The 13714-nt window shown below is 52.3% G+C and overlaps 4 protein-coding genes across 4 annotated transcripts; 3 read left to right on the top strand and 1 right to left on the bottom strand.

Annotated features, from left to right (window-relative positions):
- Positions 1–1041: 1041 nt before the first annotated feature.
- Positions 1042–4177, top strand: MRS44_009115 (uncharacterized protein; the record flags this gene model as incomplete). Its single annotated transcript, XM_065621179.1, has 5 exons — positions 1042–1690; positions 1744–2176; positions 2229–3406; positions 3463–3773; positions 3830–4177. 5 exons carry the CDS (start codon positions 1042–1044, stop codon positions 4175–4177), a joined length of 2919 nt encoding a protein of 972 aa, XP_065477251.1.
- Positions 4178–7089: 2912 nt separating this feature from the next.
- MRS44_009114 (uncharacterized protein) lies at positions 7090–7995 on the top strand (the record flags this gene model as incomplete). Its single annotated transcript, XM_046273882.2, has 1 exon — positions 7090–7995. The coding sequence occupies one exon, from the start codon at positions 7090–7092 to the stop codon at positions 7993–7995; it is 906 nt and encodes a 301-aa protein (XP_046132580.2).
- Positions 7996–10236: 2241 nt separating this feature from the next.
- Positions 10237–11800, top strand: MRS44_009113 (uncharacterized protein; the record flags this gene model as incomplete). The annotated part of the gene is made up of 5 exons (XM_065621178.1): positions 10237–10378; positions 10433–10541; positions 10595–10892; positions 10957–11176; positions 11226–11800. The coding sequence occupies 5 exons, from the start codon at positions 10237–10239 to the stop codon at positions 11798–11800; spliced, it is 1344 nt and encodes a 447-aa protein (XP_065477250.1).
- Positions 11801–11815: 15 nt separating this feature from the next.
- MRS44_009112 (uncharacterized protein) lies at positions 11816–13331 on the bottom strand (the record flags this gene model as incomplete). The annotated part of the gene is made up of 3 exons (XM_046269784.2): positions 11816–12595; positions 12648–12760; positions 12812–13331. 3 exons carry the CDS (start codon positions 13329–13331, stop codon positions 11816–11818), a joined length of 1413 nt encoding a protein of 470 aa, XP_046132578.2.
- Between the last annotated feature and the right edge of the window lie 383 nt (positions 13332–13714).

Genomic DNA, 13714 nt, shown 5'->3' with positions numbered 1-13714 from the left:
CCTTTCTAGGCATCATCATCATCATCGCCATGCCTCTTCTGCCATTCGCCAGTCCCTCAATGTGATATCTCACTTGTCTCTCCACACCAGCAAACTGACCTTATTCCAGATGCAGCCTGCCTGGGATCAACGGATGGACGATTGGATTGGATGCTGTGCAACATAGGTTCCATATCATCAAGCATGTCTGGCCCAATCACTCGGCCATCATCCGCTCATGCAAACGCTGGTTTGCTTGGTGGCTGGCTGGCTGCTCTACCTGTGTCGTGCCGTCCCAACGTCTTGAGTGGCTCCCGCCTCCATCTTGTCGGTTTGCCTTTTCTTCATCGCTGATGCCATCTGCCGGCTGCAACACGGGCAGCCACTGCCTTGAGGTGTTTGCTGCCTCTTTTTTTCCTTTTGCAAACTCTTCCAGGTCTTCTCTGGTGTTCTCATCTTGACTCCTCTTGTTCATCTTCATCACCACAGTCTTAAAACCATTCAAGCCCAGTTGCACGGAATTTGGCTTCCTCTTATTCCCCCCACTGACCAGTTGCCACTATTGAGTAGCTCCTAATCTCAAGACTTATCAAAGCAGAACACATCGTTCTGGCCGTCAAGACCAGTTACAGCCTCTTTTCGTGCTGTCTTTCTTTGGAAAAACAAGAAAACCTATCTTTTGATCAGTTGCCGAGCACACATCAGTGCCGTGCATCCTTCTGCGCAACGCCTCGTGTCTTGACTCAGTCGGACACATTCCACACTAGGTTCGTGGCTATCTCGGGTTTCTGGAAGAATAGCTTGATTAACACAGGCCAAAACAGCTGAAACTCAAATAATTGTTCGGGTGGGCTGATACAAGCTACTGTAGCTGTGCAATTTGAGCCGACAGGACCCTCCTGCACTCCCTGCCTGGTGGCCTTGTGATTCAGTGACAACTATCAACACACAACGAGCTACACTCGCCTCGCGAAATTACCTGTGGTCAACACCTTCTCATCCGGCAGTCAGCTGTCACTTCTCTGACACGCCGAGAGCAAACTATTGCTCACCACTCTCACGATGGAGGAGACCGAAGTGACGATTGTCCCTGAAGGGACTGCCCAGAAGGAGTCAACTGTGCAAAACACAACTCAAGGAGATCAACAAACTGCTGAAGTGGCGTCCCCAAAGCCGGCTGAGCGATCTACCAAGAGCACTTCAACCTCTAAGCACCATCAACGAAAGAAGAAGACAACCTCAGGCAGTGCTAAATCTGTTTCGAACGAAGAACAAGACACTTCCGACGGTTCCGAGGCTGATACCGAGGCTGATTCAGATGCCGATGCCAACGCCACCCAGGCCGCTGACAAGTCTTGCAAGAAGCCTGTTGGCAGTAAGAAGGACAAAGACAAGGGTCAAAGCAAAAAGATCGGGTCCGGGAAGAAACTATCCTCCAGCAAGAAGAAGTTTTCCAAAGAATCGAGCAAGAAGTCAAGCAAGCAAAAGAAGAAGAAAAAGGCTAAAGACGACCTTTCTGACTGTGACGCCGACTCGTCAGACCCCTCAGACAGCGACGAGGATAGCGATCAAGACAATGCCTCGGGATCGAAGAAACCAGGCCTCAAGAGCCAATTCAAGGCTCTCCAGCTTCAGGTATCCCAACTACAGCAGCAGCTTTCCAGCCAGGCTCCTGTACCTGCTTACAGCGCCCCTGGATACCCCCTTCCGTGTCAGTACCCTCACAGTGCAATCTTTCCTCAAACGAATACATCTGTTTCACAGCCTGCTGGACAACGGAGCCGCTATGGCTTGAGGGAGAGTCGCGCGGCATACAAAACCCCCGGAAGCTCACCGAAGGAGCATCTCAAGGGACTTGGCGGCCTTCTAGGGGGGACTCCAGCGATGAATCGGACCAAGCTGCGGAGTCCAAGAAGAAAAGCAAGCGTCCAGCCTTCAAGCGTGTTGATCAGGTTTGGGATAGCAAGATTCACAACTTCAAACTGCAAGACACAGCCGATGTCGACAACGAATCGCAGTACGAGGACTTCATCTTTCATGTCCGCCGAACCTTTGATTGGGAAGGCAAGTACCGTACCACGTACGTTGACATCAAGAGTAAGCTCCTCCGCGAATGCTTACAGGATGTCATTGGAAACACCGACGGGGTTAGTCTGGTTGATGAGGTTCCCAAGCTGAACCCTCACCTACTATTCCTGTGAGCTTCTCCCAGTATTGTTCTTCTCTCACCATGCTAATTCCAAACTCAGGTACCTGGAGGATCTCCGAGTCCACCTCAGGGCGCTCAAGCAAGCCAAGCCAGCTGGGGAGACCAAGAAGGCGAGAAAGAAGAACCAGGTGCGGCTCGACGACAAGAGAAAGCATCTCAAGGTGATGATCAAGTACATCGACAAAGACTACGAAACCACGAAAGAGAGTCTATACCCCATGCTGGAGAGTGGACTCATCACGTTCGACCTGCTGTGGGCTCTCTGGAAACCGAACACGCTGGCTTACACCACAACTTACGGATGCACCAGCGAGCCCCGAGTATTCAGGGTAGATATGGCGACTCCTCAATCATCAATTGTCAAGGGCCGGTACTACGGCATTGATGGCAAGTACGTGGAGTTTGACGGGAAGCGGTTCGGGTATGGCAACATGGCAGTGGATGTGGACGAGTTCCAAGGCGCTCGCAGGATCACCAGCCTGCCCTGCTACCCCCTTCAGTACCACCAGAACGAGAGCAAGCTCCGCGCCGATTTGATCGAACGAGGCAAGAAGTTTGTGAAGCTCAGCGGCGTCCACTACAAGAGCTATCAGGGCATCGCTTTCATGAAGCGCAAGAAGAACGTCATCATCAAGTTCAACATCCAGCTAAGCCGCGTCATGATTGACCCATCCACCTTTCGAAGGATCAACCCCAATTACAGTGTGTCGTCGGTCAAACCAAAGGACCCTGACATTCTCTCGGATAGTTCAGACTCGGATTCGGAGAGCTGCTGTGACTGTCAAGACTCAGACTCGGACGGGGTAGAAAAGGTCAAGTATGTCACCAAGCTGTTCAAGGATGGCAATGGTGAAGTACAGAGAGCGAGAATACCGAAGGATCTCCTTGGGAGCGAACCAGACCAAGAAGAACTCGACAAAATCCCCCCCAAGAGCGGAGATGGGGAGGGTTCTGAAGAGGCAGAGACGTTTGAGTTTACCGACGAGGAATATCTCATCGCGTCGCCCGTGTTCCTTGGATTCTCCTTTTCGGAGAAGCATTGGCTGGAGCTGAGCGTTTCTGGCATCGGCGAGATCAAGTGGAACGACAAAGCCTGGGATTCGCTCGTTCTTGAGCCTGAAACCAAGGACTTGATCAAAGCTCTTGTCAAATCACGCAAGTACCACGCAGCAAACACGATTGACGATGTGATCCAGGGCAAAGGAAAGGGCCTTGTCAGTAAGTAAAGCCCTTGGGATGTGCCACAGGCGACGGTGACTAACACATGGCTATAGCGGTCCTGCATGGACCCCCAGGAACAGGCAAGACACTTACCGCCGAGGGCATCAGCGAGTTGCTCAAGTGCCCTCTGTATATGGCCTCGGCGGGAGAGCTTGGGACAGATTCTCGATACCTCGAGGCAGAGTTGCAGAAAATCTTGGACACTTGCCATGCCTGGGGTGCTATTCTTCTCCTTGATGAAGCGGACGTCTTCCTGGAGAAACGCAACATGCATGACATTCAACGGAACGCCCTCGTGAGCATCTTTCTCCGGCAACTAGAGTATTTCCAGGGAATTCTGTTCCTCACCACCAACCGCGTTGAGGTATGTCTCGGAAGCGAGTCAGACCCCATGATTTGTATAGGCTGACAGGTCTGCAGACTTTTGATGAAGCGTTCCAGTCGCGGATCCACATTGCCCTCCGATACGATGCCCTCGATGCCAAGGCGAAGCGAACCATCTTCCAGATGTTCCTCGACAGGGTGCGTGCTCTGGGCAAGCTCAAGGTAGAGCCACTGAAGGAGGATGACTGGACGTATCTCTCGAAGCAAGAGTTGAACGGACGAGAGATCAAGAATGTGATAAGCTCAGCTCAGGATCTTGCCGTTAACAAGGGTGAGGCACTGAGCATGCGTCACATCAAGCAAGTGCTTAACGTGCATGCCAATTTTGGGCGGGATCTCAGAGGCGGCACTGGCTACGAAGACGCCATGAGAAGCTACTTCTAGATCGTGTCCGGGAAAGGCTGAGAGGTTGAGTAAGACAACTAGTTGGTGGCTGGAAGTGGTTTGGAGGCATGGCGAGACTGGGCTGAATGCTTCAAGGCATAGAGGGGTTGGAGCATGAGAACGGCGAGTGCTTGCAAAGGATCCACGGCCGCAGAATGAAGTTGCAGAGACGGCTGGATGATGTGAGCGATGATCAGCGGATTGAAGTTGGCTGAATTGCAGATACATCCAGATAGTCGACAGTCAATAACGCAGCGAAAATACACATACTCTCCTTTCTGATCTAGGATCGATGCAATGCAGCATTGGATATCATGCCCCCCTTTCTCTTGTCAGGGAGTGCATTAAGCGTTGTCATTGCTCAATCTCGCTCAGGGACTGTCCAAGGTTATCTGCATGGCAGCCTTGGTGGACAGGCTCGGGATCCCTTGAAGGTTACATTACATGGCCGTGATATGAATTATGGACGGACATGGATAGGCCCGTGGCACGTGCCAGGAATAGCAACCTGGGAGGCAACATAGCGGAGAAGCTGGTGCGCACGTACCCGACGTACCCGGGAAGGATCAGAGAAGGGCTGAAGGATGGATGAAGGGTACTGGAAATAGACTGAGGCCCGTCAGGTGAGGATGGTCTTTGTTCTCGAGTGAGAGGCCTGTCTTTGTTTGCAGTTGTTTGAGATGAAGCAGAAACAGATGACGAAGAGTTGTGGAAGAGGATGAAAGGTCAGGAATGTTGAGAGAGAGGGAGTGGCAGGATCAAAGGGTTGTATGTAGCGGCAGTGCCCCTCTTATCATTTGGTCAAGATCAAGTGCTAGCTGAGCGATAATTTCGCAGGTTATACGACGTAGCGTATAACACAACACAGTACTGAGCATACAAGCATCCATACTATGTAGTAGGGGGTTGGTTGCCTCTGTCAAGGTTGATGAGTAGCTGTCAATGGATCCCTGGTTGTTGTTTAGACGGTTTCCTAAAGAAGCAACTGGGGAAAAGGGAGACGAGGGACAAGACTCAGAAGCAGTGAAGCACAGCGCAAGAAGAGACCTGAAAGAGGCTGAGGATACAAGGAACCCTTTGTCTTGTTTGTTTCAGGTCTTTCCGGGTTCCCTGTAGTCGGTCAACAAAGCAACAACAGGCCACGCCAAAAGGTCCCCATGTCATGGCCCGTGTTCTGTGTTGTCGTGCCCTTGACCGTGATGTGGTGGTCCATCCGAAAAGGGAAATTTCTGCCAACTCCCACCGCCAACTTGATCTGCTCCACAGCGGCCCCTTGCTCGATCGTGAGTGGCTGCCATCATCTCCCTCATTTCCACTCCCCGGTCGGTTCGTGGGCGGGCGAAGCCATCCAGAGCTTCTGGATGGCCGTTGAAGGAGAGTGGCTCATTATCTGTGTTTATTGTTTCAAGAAAGGAGGCCGCGTCAGGGACCCCAAGGAACGAAAAAGAGGGCGGAAAGCCGACGACAGACAATGACCCGAGCGACAAACCGGAGTGTGGGCGGCGCCACGCCAGCGAATGGAGAGGGGGTTTTGCAGATCCCCGATGGATGGATGGCTGCCGTTGATGGTGGCTGATCAGAAGCAGGAGCATGGACAACCAGCAAAAGGTCGGCCGCTGGGCGGGGAGCGGTTGATGATACAAGCCTGGTGCTCACACAGTCCACGGCATACGTTGAGATGGCTTCTGCGGCGTCAAGCTGCCTGCGTTGGCTGGCTCCACGTATATCGAAGACGCTGAGTATCGAGCCACGGCATTCTCTCTCCGCATTCTCTGGTCAATCAATGACTGACTGCCGTGACAAGCTGTCGCGCAGCTGCAGTTGATGGATGGGACGAATGGGGCCCATGATTAAAGATGGCAGAGACATGATCTGAGAAAGAGTGGGAAATGGGCGTGTTTCTCAATCTTTGCTTCTCTGTGCCTTTCTTCTTCTGGACCCTTGCCTTTTTCCGTTTTCATTTCACTGTCAGAGCCAGCAATCAATTCGTCCACAATACGGCGTGCGCAAGGCGCATTCGTCGCTCCCAATTTCTCATCCAAGGAAAAAACACAAAATATGCGCGCTGATTACCGTGAGTTGATGCTGTTCCGGTCTAGCCAACCACTGGAACCACAGCTGGACGTCTTCGGCTTCCAGGGCAGACTTGCAGATTTGCTGACGCGGCCGGCGATCTGGTGTCTCTGGTGGGCTTCTGGACGAGTTCCCTTGACTCTTGGGGGTGGGTTTCTCTCTCGGCGGCGGGAGCCCAGGGCGGCAGGGAGCCCCCGTTGCGGGCAGAGGCCAATCAGGCGGGCCTGGTACCTGGCAGGGATAGGAGGTCAGAGTTGCATTCCTGCCCCTGGCGCAAGCAACCTTTGAGAACGGCGGTGGAGCGTGGCGCTTGTACCGTCGTGTCTGTGTTGGCGTTGGCGCCAGTCCAGCGTTAGTCGTGGACCCGGCAGGCCCACAGCACAAGCCGCGGAAGAGCTGGGAAGACGTTCAGGTACAGCACAAGGAGACGGAGAGAGCCATGATTCAAGGGCGTGGACAAGGATGGGGATGGGGTGAGAGCCAGACGAGAGAGGAGAGACATGGCGCCGCCCATCCACACCACCCACACCACTCAACTCATCTCGTCCACGGGCAGTCGGCCACGCCCCCTGTTCACCTTATTAATGGCCGTCTCCCTCCTTTTCGGGTTCTGATTCTTCTCTTCTTCCTTCAATCCACTGTTCTTCGGATCACGGCCTCCTTTGCCTTCCAGTCATTCCTTATACAGCGCTCACATTTGCGTTGACAACACTCTCTTGAACCAACTTACCTTACAATCATTCCAAGGCAACTAGGAGTATTCTGGGAATACGACAGCCAGTGTTTTTCAATCAACAAAAGCAGAATCTGTTTCAGTCAACAACAAAACAACTATCAAAATGAAGGTTTCTTCCTCCGTCGTTATCCTGGCTGCCGCCCTCGGCGTCTCTGCCCACCCCAGCGGTCACGCTCACCAGCGCGCCCACGGCCGCCGTGACTTTGTCGTCGCCAACAAGCCCGTCACCGTCACCGAGTACGCCACCCAGGTCGTCGGCCAGGCTGCCCCTACCGCCCCCGCCCAGGTCAACCAGGCTGCTTACGAGGCCCCCGCTTCAAGCAAGGAGGCTGCTGCTCCCGCTACCTCCTCTGCCGCCGAGTCCGGCTCCGACTCTGGTGCTGGTTACAAGGAGTTCTGCGGCGGCAAGAAGTCCAAGCGTGCCACCGTTGAGCAGATCGCCTACAAGGGCAACACCGGTACCGCTGACGACTACGGCTGCAACATCATGGCCGTCGACTCTTCCGTTGCCGACAAGTACAAGTACACCGCCACCTTCAAGAACGCCGGTTCCAAGACCCAGCAGTGCGTCTGCTTCAACAAGATTGGCCCTGATGGTGGTATCAACGGCTTCTGGAAGGGCAACCAGGCCATCACCTTCAACCTCGCCGGCAAGGGCTCCCAGGTCATCGCCTTTGACGAGAACTCCCAGGGTGGCTGCGCCTGCGGCGTCGGCTCCGTCCCTACCACCCCCATCGGCCAGTTCGCCTCCACCTGGCTCGAGTTCGACTTTGGCAACGAGTCCAACAAGCAGTGGTCCGGTGCTGATGCTTCCTGCCTCGTCTCCGCCGCCGAGCACCTCGACATCCCCGGTCTCCAGGTCTGCGGCCACGGCACCTGCTCCACCATCTACCCCGGTGGTACCGGTGAGAACGCCTACCTCGGTGGCATGGAGGACCTTGACGGCATCGGCCTCAACCTCCCCGCCGGCAAGGCCCGCCTCACCGTCACCGTCGACTATTCTAAGTAAGCTCTTCCTCAAGAGGATGCTTGTTTTTGAATCGTTTCAATTTTTGGCATAGAGCTGGGGTACACTTGTCTTTCCATCAATACCTGGTGTTAACGGTTGCGCTACTGTGTCTTTGGATGACTTTATTAGTCGATATTAGAGAGAGACGGACGTCATCAATTGGGCCGCTCCCAAAGGTCACCTGGATACTGGATTTGGGATCTTGTTTATTAAAACCTTCTACCTTATATATTCATAGTGCTTATGATATATATGCTTCGATTCTCATGTGCCCTTCTACTTGTGAACTACTTGACTCTCGTTGATTTGAAGTTGTATGAACCCTTGTTTCATAGGATTCTAGAGGATCGAATCCTTTGACGCTGTCAGCACGTGTGCCGAAGGATGAACCAACATGTTTCCCGTCAGAAACAATCCATCCCGAATCCTGCTGAGTTCACGGGTAGTTCTTGGCTAAGTTCTTAGAACCTTAATCCAACGATGTCCGCTAAGAGAAACATGAACACGGTAAGATGAGTTGGGTCACGTCGCACATGATTTCACACACACACATACACACACACAGAGAGAGAGAGGATTATTCAGCCCTTGCGTCTTTTTTTCACCGATTCTTTCTTTTACATGTACCTTCCATTTTTCGCCATGACGGAGCAATGACAACCAGGTCTCGTTGGCGATAGGCTGTCGCAGGTCCACGAAGGTTTTTCTTCCCTGTGGGCTAATGCAGGTTCAACTTGTTTCAGGGTCGGTGCACGCTTTTGGTGGGGATGGTGGACTTGCCTTGCATTAAACACATGTGCGGGATTTGTGTCTTTTTGATGGGCTACATGAAATTTTGACTGTGTTGGTGAGAGTTCTGGCTATCAGTTTACAGCGTAACTCAAAATGTGCGGTTGGAAAAATGAGACTTTGGATCAAGCTTTGGTTGAAACGACGCCGGGAGCTTGTAACCGTTGGCAAAAAAGCCATTTACCGTTTACCACGAGCGTTGAAGCAAAGAGTTTATCAGGTTAAGCTTTTTCCAATCAGAGCCCGTTCCGCCCTGACTCGGTTCCTGGATCGGCGCAACTTGTGCCTGGCAGATCACCACACTCCACGTGGCGCAAGCTGAGAGCGCTCTTTTTTCCATCAACCCTACAGATAAACCCAGTCACCGGGTCTGTTTGCCACGCACACAGTGTGGCCTGTTTGAGTGACACGTCTATTCTCTCATCTTCTAGCGTCGGGAGAGAGTCTCGTGCTTCATGAATTTTCTGTTTTTTTCGTTGTGGAAGGGTCTGTGGAGATGTTGGGCTCCGATGGTGGTGTGGGGGAGGGGATCGTGAGTCAAGCAATTGCCGGAGCGGTGGAGGCCATCAAAGTGTTTGCATCTGAGGAAGGTCTTTGCTTGATGATGATTGTCAAGATGGACTTGTGGGTTGTTGTTGTATCGTTGTGTTGCATGCAGTGAGTGACTGGCATACACGAACACACCATCTTCAAAGAAGCAGACACCATCACTCTTCCTGGAGGGTTTGAACCTGTGCAAGTTTCTTCTCGTCGACCTCGCTTAAACTGACAGGACCACTTACCGGCTTCCGGTGGCCGATCCGACGAGGGTACAAGCCAAGTCTGCTGGGCGAGATGCTAGTGGCAGACCGGACGACACGTCAAAAGGCCCGGTGCGATGCGACCTGTTGAGGCGATGACCAAGCACGACTCAGCAGGGCATCAACTGGAGTGTGCCGAGGCGAGAGGCTAGTTGGATGGAGCAACACTGCAGATGTCGAGCCAATCTTGTGTGTTCTGGATGTTTCACGTCAAGTAGACTACTTAAGGCTTGAACTTTGTGTTGTTGAGCCGTTCTACTGCAGCTCTTGTCCGTGGATTTAGCCGTTATGGTACAGCGGTCATGTTAGTTACCCTGAACACACAGCCTTTGAGAGTCGTTCTAAAGCAGACAATGCTGTGACGATTACCGGGACCTCTCTAATAGGTAGACTCAGCCATACGATGGAAAATAGATTGGATAGAGGTCTTCGCGAATGAGAAATATACCCAAGCCGTCAACTGGTACTGTAGCTTCAAGTGTTCTGGGTGGTGGTGTTGTACTAGCCGTAGCCTGGACGCGGAAATATTCCACTTCCGCGCAACCTGCCACTCACCCAATCCTGCAGCTTACATCAACGACCATCATTTAACATCAGACAGAAGCCAATCGCAATCCACCCGAGATATCCTCCTCTCCACCCAGTAGTGGCCATGGGAATATCGAGTTCTAAATCGCGGACGAGGGGCCCCTCATCGAGCGCCATCTCGGCTAATAACTCGCGAGGGGCGTCCGTTGCTGCGATTGAGCTGTCTAGTGCGCTCCACGAGACTCTCAGCGAGGTTGACTTGGAGGGTAAGCCGGATCCATTGTATAGAATAGAATGACGCTAAGTTCTCTGTCTGGTAGGGAGTTTAAGTGGCCAGTTCAAGCAGCTGCTTCAACGGCTGGACCAGGAGGCTTCCAAGTACACTAACTCCAGGGTCAGCGATGATGGCGCATCAACAGACTGGAATTCGTAAGAAGCCATCTCGAACTTTGAATTTCATCACCCTCTAAAGTTACTTGTAGTTCCCAGGCTGAGGCGCAGCTTGTATCTGCAGCGTGGAAGTGCGCTCGGGGGACCTACGATCTCGAAAGCACCATCGAGGACACGGCTTACTGCACATTTCGAAAAGATCACGTTCTAAAACACTCACATACAGGGACCGTAAAGGCTCTGAAGTCAACTGTAGTTGAGCCAGTGGCTCAGCCAGGTCTTGGTGACCATCTATTGCCCACCCTTGTCATTGCGATTCGGGGTAGCGCGAGCAAGATGGACCACATTGTAAACGCCAACTCTCGGCCTCAGGCTACAGGAAAGTTCATTGTAAGGGTTCTAATCACAAAAACCAGCAGAATCTCGTACGAAGTGCCCTGCCTGACTTCTGCAGACTGCCGATTTCCTAGATGAGTCAAATCTCATGGCCCATTCCGGATTTCTTAATAGTGCTTGGGCTCTCGACGACATAGTATCCGAGAGGATAAAAAACTACATCGAAAATGTCAAGAGCACCAATGGGCAGAGGCCCCATGTACTCTTTACTGGCCACTCTGCAGGCGGAGCGGTTGCAGCTCTCTTTTACCTTCGATACATCTCAGACAAAGATTTCGGTGAGTTAATGAGTCAATTAGGCCCTAGACATCGTACTTACAAGTCAAGATGAATCAGCGAGGTTCTCTTGCGTTACGTTTGGCGCACCCCCCTGTGTGAGCGCGCCTGTTAACCTGTCCCGGTATCGTTGTACTGGAGCAACACTGTGTCTCAATATCATCAACGAGTTTGATGTGGTCAGCCGTGCAGATAAGCCTTATATTCTATCACTGGTTGAATTGTCTAGAGCTGTGCTACGAGCAGTGCCGCAGTCGCCTATTCCGAATACAAACGAGAATCCTATCGAGACCGGTCGCGGGATTGCCTTTAAGGACGACATTAACTCTTTACCGCCTATTTCTAGCCAGTCAACGGGATTGGAAAAGAAACTCATCAACACGGCCACTGATATTTGGAATCTTCCTGAGCCCTCCTATTACCATGTCGGCCCGAGAATTGTGTTTGTGATGCGGTTACACGAGGGCCAGATGAGTCTCAGGGCAGTTCAAGTACCACCTGCAGAATTCCAAACCCTTCTATTCTGTCGCACAGCCGTCCATGGTAAGGCACGCTACGGGGAGAGAGTAGAGATGCTAGAAAGTGGGCAGTTTAATGGTCGAGCCGGATGGGATGATAATCTCTAGAATAACCTGAACGTTTCATGAACGACGAAGAGGAAGATTGACAAAGTTCTTCCGTCTGGCAATCTCCACGGCTCGATAATAGTCAACATCTCCCTGCACCTTGTCGGTGATATTGCTGGCAAATTGGAAAGATCCTGTCTCGAATAGGTCGCCGTCCTTGTCCGCATCTTCTATAGCTGACGCAATGGCCTGGCACTCCCAGCAGAGACAGACAGAGTATTCGTCTCCAAAATGGATCCGGTAGAGGCTCTCTGTATCGGACATGCCGTTTCTCAACGTCGACTTTCCGATCTTGTCGTCGTGGTTTATGAAGCGTCCACACCGCGACTCCATGGTCGCCTTGTATCCTGCCGCTGAGAGTTGATTTGTGTGCCACGCGAGGTCAATGTCGAGGTTTGGCACAAGCATCTTGCCAGGATACAACTGAAACAGCTCGAGGAAGTTTTCATATCGCTCAACCGCCCTATTCATAGTCCCTCCAAGTCCCGGACTCCGGATCCAGAGATGTGCGTGCATCTTGTCGACAAAGACGCTCTGCCGCTGAACGTTGGCGATTAGAGACTTGGCCAGCTTGCTCTGGTCTTTGGGTTTCGTGAGGCTTAGGATTCCGGTGGTGTTTTTGTCACTCGAGACTCCGGACCGCATGGTGAAGCCGATGGGCTTGCCTAGGTTGACGAGATACTGATGGAGGTTTGGATCAATGCCGTCTTTGTTCCTGAGCCAGTCCTCATTGTCTTTGGGTAATTGATAGAACCAGGCTCTGTATCTGGGGCCTTGAGAGTCGATTGCTTCATGCTACGCGGATGTCAGCGAGTAGATAATCTGGGTCGAGTTTCTGTCAACTTACAATCCGTGTCCAGGGGAATGAGACTCTGTGAAGCTGAGTCAAGGACTCAGCTCGACAGTAGTTGATGTAGTCAGAAGGGTTGAGCAGAAAAGCATGCCAGACCATGAGAACATCTACACTTCAGATTAGTATGACCATTCTGTATAAGAGTGCGCAAGACAAACCCAAGGGAGGCAGCCATGGAAGACGAATCTCCAACTTCTGATCATCATTGCCCTCTGTCGCGGCTATCTCTTTGTCAATCACCTCGGCCCAGGTGACAAATCTATCTGCGGCAAAGTCGAGATACCGCAGCCACTTCTTCTCTCGCTTCGCCTCCCACCCCTCAACCTTGACCGTGACCTCCTGGTTGACGTACTTGTTCAGTGTCTTCATGTACTTGCGGCGATAAATCGTCTTGGTTGGAGCCTTGATCCCGAAGATGCCGTCGAGGGCCTCGCACTCAATGATCCTGATCTTGAGGGCATGGAAAGCCTCTAGAAGCTCCAAATGGACTGCACATTGAGCTGCGGTTGGCAGCTCGTCCTTCAGGCGGTCGTCAAGGCCATTGAAATAGGCCGGGTCTGGGATCACGAAGTTGCCGACGGGTGTGGAGGCGTAGCGATAGTTGGTTGCTGTCCTTTCGTGCCGTGAAGCGCACTTTAGGTGAAGAGCCCTTGTGTGGTAGTTGACAACGTGCGACATTGTTGCGAGGAGGGTATTATAATGCTTGAGGGTACAGACAAGTCCAATAGCTGTTGACTGTTCGCCAGGTAGGTTGTTGGGATGTCAGATGCGTCAGTCGCATATGCCCGGCTCAAGCCCTCAAGATATGGCGGCTTGTAGACTATGAAACAAACAAGTTGCGAGATAACGGCCGAGGCAGAAACGGTTGAGTGGTGATATCCGGCTTGGTGTTGAAGGCTCATGACAGGGGCCCATGCCGGTACCTCCGTGCGCAGCCAATTATGGTGATAGGCCAGGTACCCCGACGACTAGGTTTAAGCACTGCCGCAGTTGTGGAGAGGCGATCGACAAGTGTTTTGCCCGACGATAGTGGCATCATGTCCCTGCATTCCTCGTTTGTC

The sequence above is a fragment of the Fusarium solani genome (assembly GCF_023522795.1).
Source record: "Fusarium solani strain SB1 chromosome Unknown bctg00000005, whole genome shotgun sequence".
NCBI classification, from domain to species: Eukaryota; Fungi; Ascomycota; class Sordariomycetes; order Hypocreales; family Nectriaceae; genus Fusarium; species Fusarium solani.
The sequence above is the reverse complement of the archived record's forward strand: the minus strand, read 5'-3'. Positions and strand labels throughout refer to the sequence as shown.